A 3,029-nucleotide genomic window follows, 5' to 3' on the forward strand; every position below is an offset into this window, starting at 1 on the left:
TTAGGAAGTAATTAATCACAGAAAGAGCAAATGTCAGGCTGACAAATTATGCTTTGCAACAAGAATTATACTATTTCGCCAAAGACTTTATACTGTTGATGTTGATCAAAAGTCAATTAATAATGTGTACTTTTGTTGGCCAAACATGTAGAAAAGAGTTGGTCTACACTTAGACAGCTAAAATGATGAAATGATCTGATATCCTTAATTTGATCAAATCATTTCTATTGTCAAAATGTTTTTCTAGGAACTAACCAATAAAAAGTGACAAGGAGAAGATGTTATAGCAAATATTCACGAGGGAAGAAGCTAGAATATTAAAAGAAAATTAGATCATGACTTTAAAGACGCGTTTAGTACTCAATATTAAAAATAACTTCGAACATAATTTTAACTTTATTTATCTTTTTAATTACCTTCGCTGATGTCCATTTCAAAGTTTCAAAGTTTAAGGAGGTTTAACTTTTAAGCTGTATTTTGACTATTTTGTTAGAACTGAATCAAATCCTGCCACAGTCATTTATAAAAAGTGTGCTTATATTATTACTTTTAATTAAGAAATGAATCTCTTGTACACACGAGATGATATGTTGAAGATGGAATTTAAGTAAATATCTATAATCTTTCTCTATTAACTTAAGCTTTGAGATGAAATTAGCAATATATCATCAAAGTTCAAATGTACAAGTTGATCGGTTTCAAACTCAAATGAATGTAAAATTTCCCGATTACTCTTCCCTAATGAGCTGACAACCTTGGTATGAGATGTTATGCCTGAATACAAAAATAATAATCGATATATGAGAGTTTGGACTAATTATTCCTATTAAGAAATTTTAACCAAAGCCAAAAAAGATGTGATTGTTGCTCTTTTAGTCAATCAAGGCTAGAATAATACCGTTCATAGTAAGCAACTGTAGTGGTCATTCTTATATGATAGTTTGTTATTTGAAATATTAATTTATTTTTTTTAATTTTGTTGTCATAAATAACAAGCTAACGCTTCAAATAACAAGCTATCACATAAAGAAGATTACTGCAGTCGTTAACTATGAATAGCATTACTGTGCTAATATTTGTCTAGTTATCTTTATAGTTCTATTTATCTTGGTAAATGGTAGCTGTGGTTGTCAATTGCAGCATTTATTTTTTGCTAATCATTCAATTGTTAGAGGATTATTCCATAGCTAGCCTACAGAACTGATGTCTTCTTTGTGAGATTTGGCAGATTGATCCAACAAATTGAACTGCAGATGAGCTTAGAATTTAAGAACTAATTAAAAATATGGTGTTTTTGACTTAATTATATTACTCTCATGAACACGAACCAATCACAGATGCTAGATAAGTAATTTTCGAGATTAAAATTACTCTTGCCACATTTCTTAAATATATCTGAACTTAGAGCAAAAAGAAGCATAGAGCATCGACAACCAACATGATTTATTTAACTTTATATTTATTTTGTGTTATCCTATTGCATTTTATTCATAAATTCAAAATTTTAAAGTTCAAAGTATTTGATGACCTCTATTATATCTATGCAGTATCGCAGCAATATAATAAAACTTGTACAGTTTCAAATAAGACTAAACACGATTCAAAATTAACCAGGAAAAGTGGACAATCACCAAATGAAGGAGAAAATGTCAATAGAATTCCCAAGATTTACACGTAATCTTAAGAAATTTTCTTCCCCTCCTATCTTCTCTTTCTATACGGAAGTTTTATTACTAGTTTTCGATATACTGAAGTATGTGGATGTATATCTGTCGAAAAAAAACACAAGTGCAGAAGTTTTTACATGAAAATAAACAAATCACACCCCATATCAAATATAGCTGCCTCGAAATTAGGCTTATTTTACAGTTCTTATTCTTGCCAAATGAGCAGACTATAATAGAGAAAATCCTAATCAGGCGGTTCAGACTTCAGAAGCTGATGTACAGGAAGTAAATAATCACACAAAGAGCAAACCCTACAAACCCTAACATAATTTCCAAGAGCACAAACATTTCACACCCTTCTACATGGAGCAGAAATCAGACCAACCACGATAGAACATTCACAAGGCAAAAGTCTCATGACTTATCTCCAAACAGGTAACCGAGTGACGAATCTCCACCTGGTACCGACTTAACTTTAGTGGATGGACGATCCTAGCACACGCACAATGATCCGTGTTAATTTAAACATACAATTATGGAAATAATCTCAAAAAATGTAGAATTTCGAAATATCACAGAGAATATGGAAATATTTGAGAAGAAAAAAGTTTGATTGAATTTCTATTGGCTTGGAGTACCCCATTTTTTCTCTTCAAGCTTCTTAGTCTAATGAAAAGTGACCACTTTGGTTAAGGATTGGTGAGTATGATTTCCTCTCTCCAAATTAAAGAATTAGTGTAACATTTAGTCTACCCAAGGGGGAAAACAAGGGGTCAACAAGAAAGAACTACAGTAAAAGCTTTCTTGTGTGGTTAAATAATTAACTCACAGTGATGAAATTTCCTGAATTCTGACCCTGGACCCTTTGGTGGTTGTTGGTGACTCCTTTTTTTTCTTTAGGAGGAGGACTTTCTGGGGGCTTTTCATCGATGATATCGATTCCATAAGGCGGTGTACAAGCAGCAGGTGATGCCAATGGTGCATTGTTTTTTTGCTTATCATCGGAACCAAATAGGTAGCCTAAGGAACTCTGGCCACCTCCAGAGCTTTCACCTCTTTTCATTGTTGCCCCTTGGGATCTAATTCTTACCAGGAGTCTAAGAATAAGGAGGAGAAAATGAAGAGAGACCTCAAGTATATATATTGTGAAAATGACTTAAGACGTTACACGTCTACGGAATTCATTTATTTATTTATTTTCTTCAAAGCACCATTTAACGTTTAGAGACCATTTTTTCAGTTTCATATGTTGACAATTTTCATAAATAGGTAGCGGTACATAATATTTGAACTCATGACTTCTATGTACTCGATATTAAGTCACCTCTGAAATTCAAGAAAGCAAGTAGGGTTTTCACTTTT

The 3,029-nt window shown here is 32.4% G+C and overlaps 1 protein-coding gene across 1 annotated transcript; it reads right to left on the minus strand.

Moving 5' to 3' along the window:
• Positions 1-1,805: 1,805 nt before the first annotated feature.
• Positions 1,806-2,761, minus strand: LOC111399212 (protein SPIRAL1-like 5). Its single transcript, XM_023026478.1, has 2 exons — positions 2,497-2,761; positions 1,806-2,159 (listed from the first exon to the last, which is right to left on the minus strand). The coding sequence occupies exons 1-2, from the start codon at positions 2,728-2,730 to the stop codon at positions 2,082-2,084; spliced, it is 312 nt and encodes a 103-aa protein (XP_022882246.1). The 5' UTR covers positions 2,731-2,761; the 3' UTR covers positions 1,806-2,081.
• Between the last annotated feature and the right edge of the window lie 268 nt (positions 2,762-3,029).

The sequence above is a fragment of the Olea europaea genome, chromosome 8 (genome assembly GCF_002742605.1).
Source record: "Olea europaea var. sylvestris chromosome 8, O_europaea_v1, whole genome shotgun sequence".
Classification (NCBI taxonomy): domain Eukaryota; kingdom Viridiplantae; phylum Streptophyta; class Magnoliopsida; order Lamiales; family Oleaceae; genus Olea; species Olea europaea.

Excerpts from the sequence above, each read along its gene's own strand:
- LOC111399212 (XM_023026478.1), bottom strand. The coding sequence starts at position 2,730 with ATGAAAAGAGGTGAAAGCTCTGGAGGTGGCCAGAGTTCCTTAGGCTAC. Across the intron at positions 2,160-2,496 it reads ATTCAGGAAATTTCATCACT|GATCGTCCATCCACTAAAGT; the intron begins GTGAGTTAATTA and ends TGCGTGTGCTAG.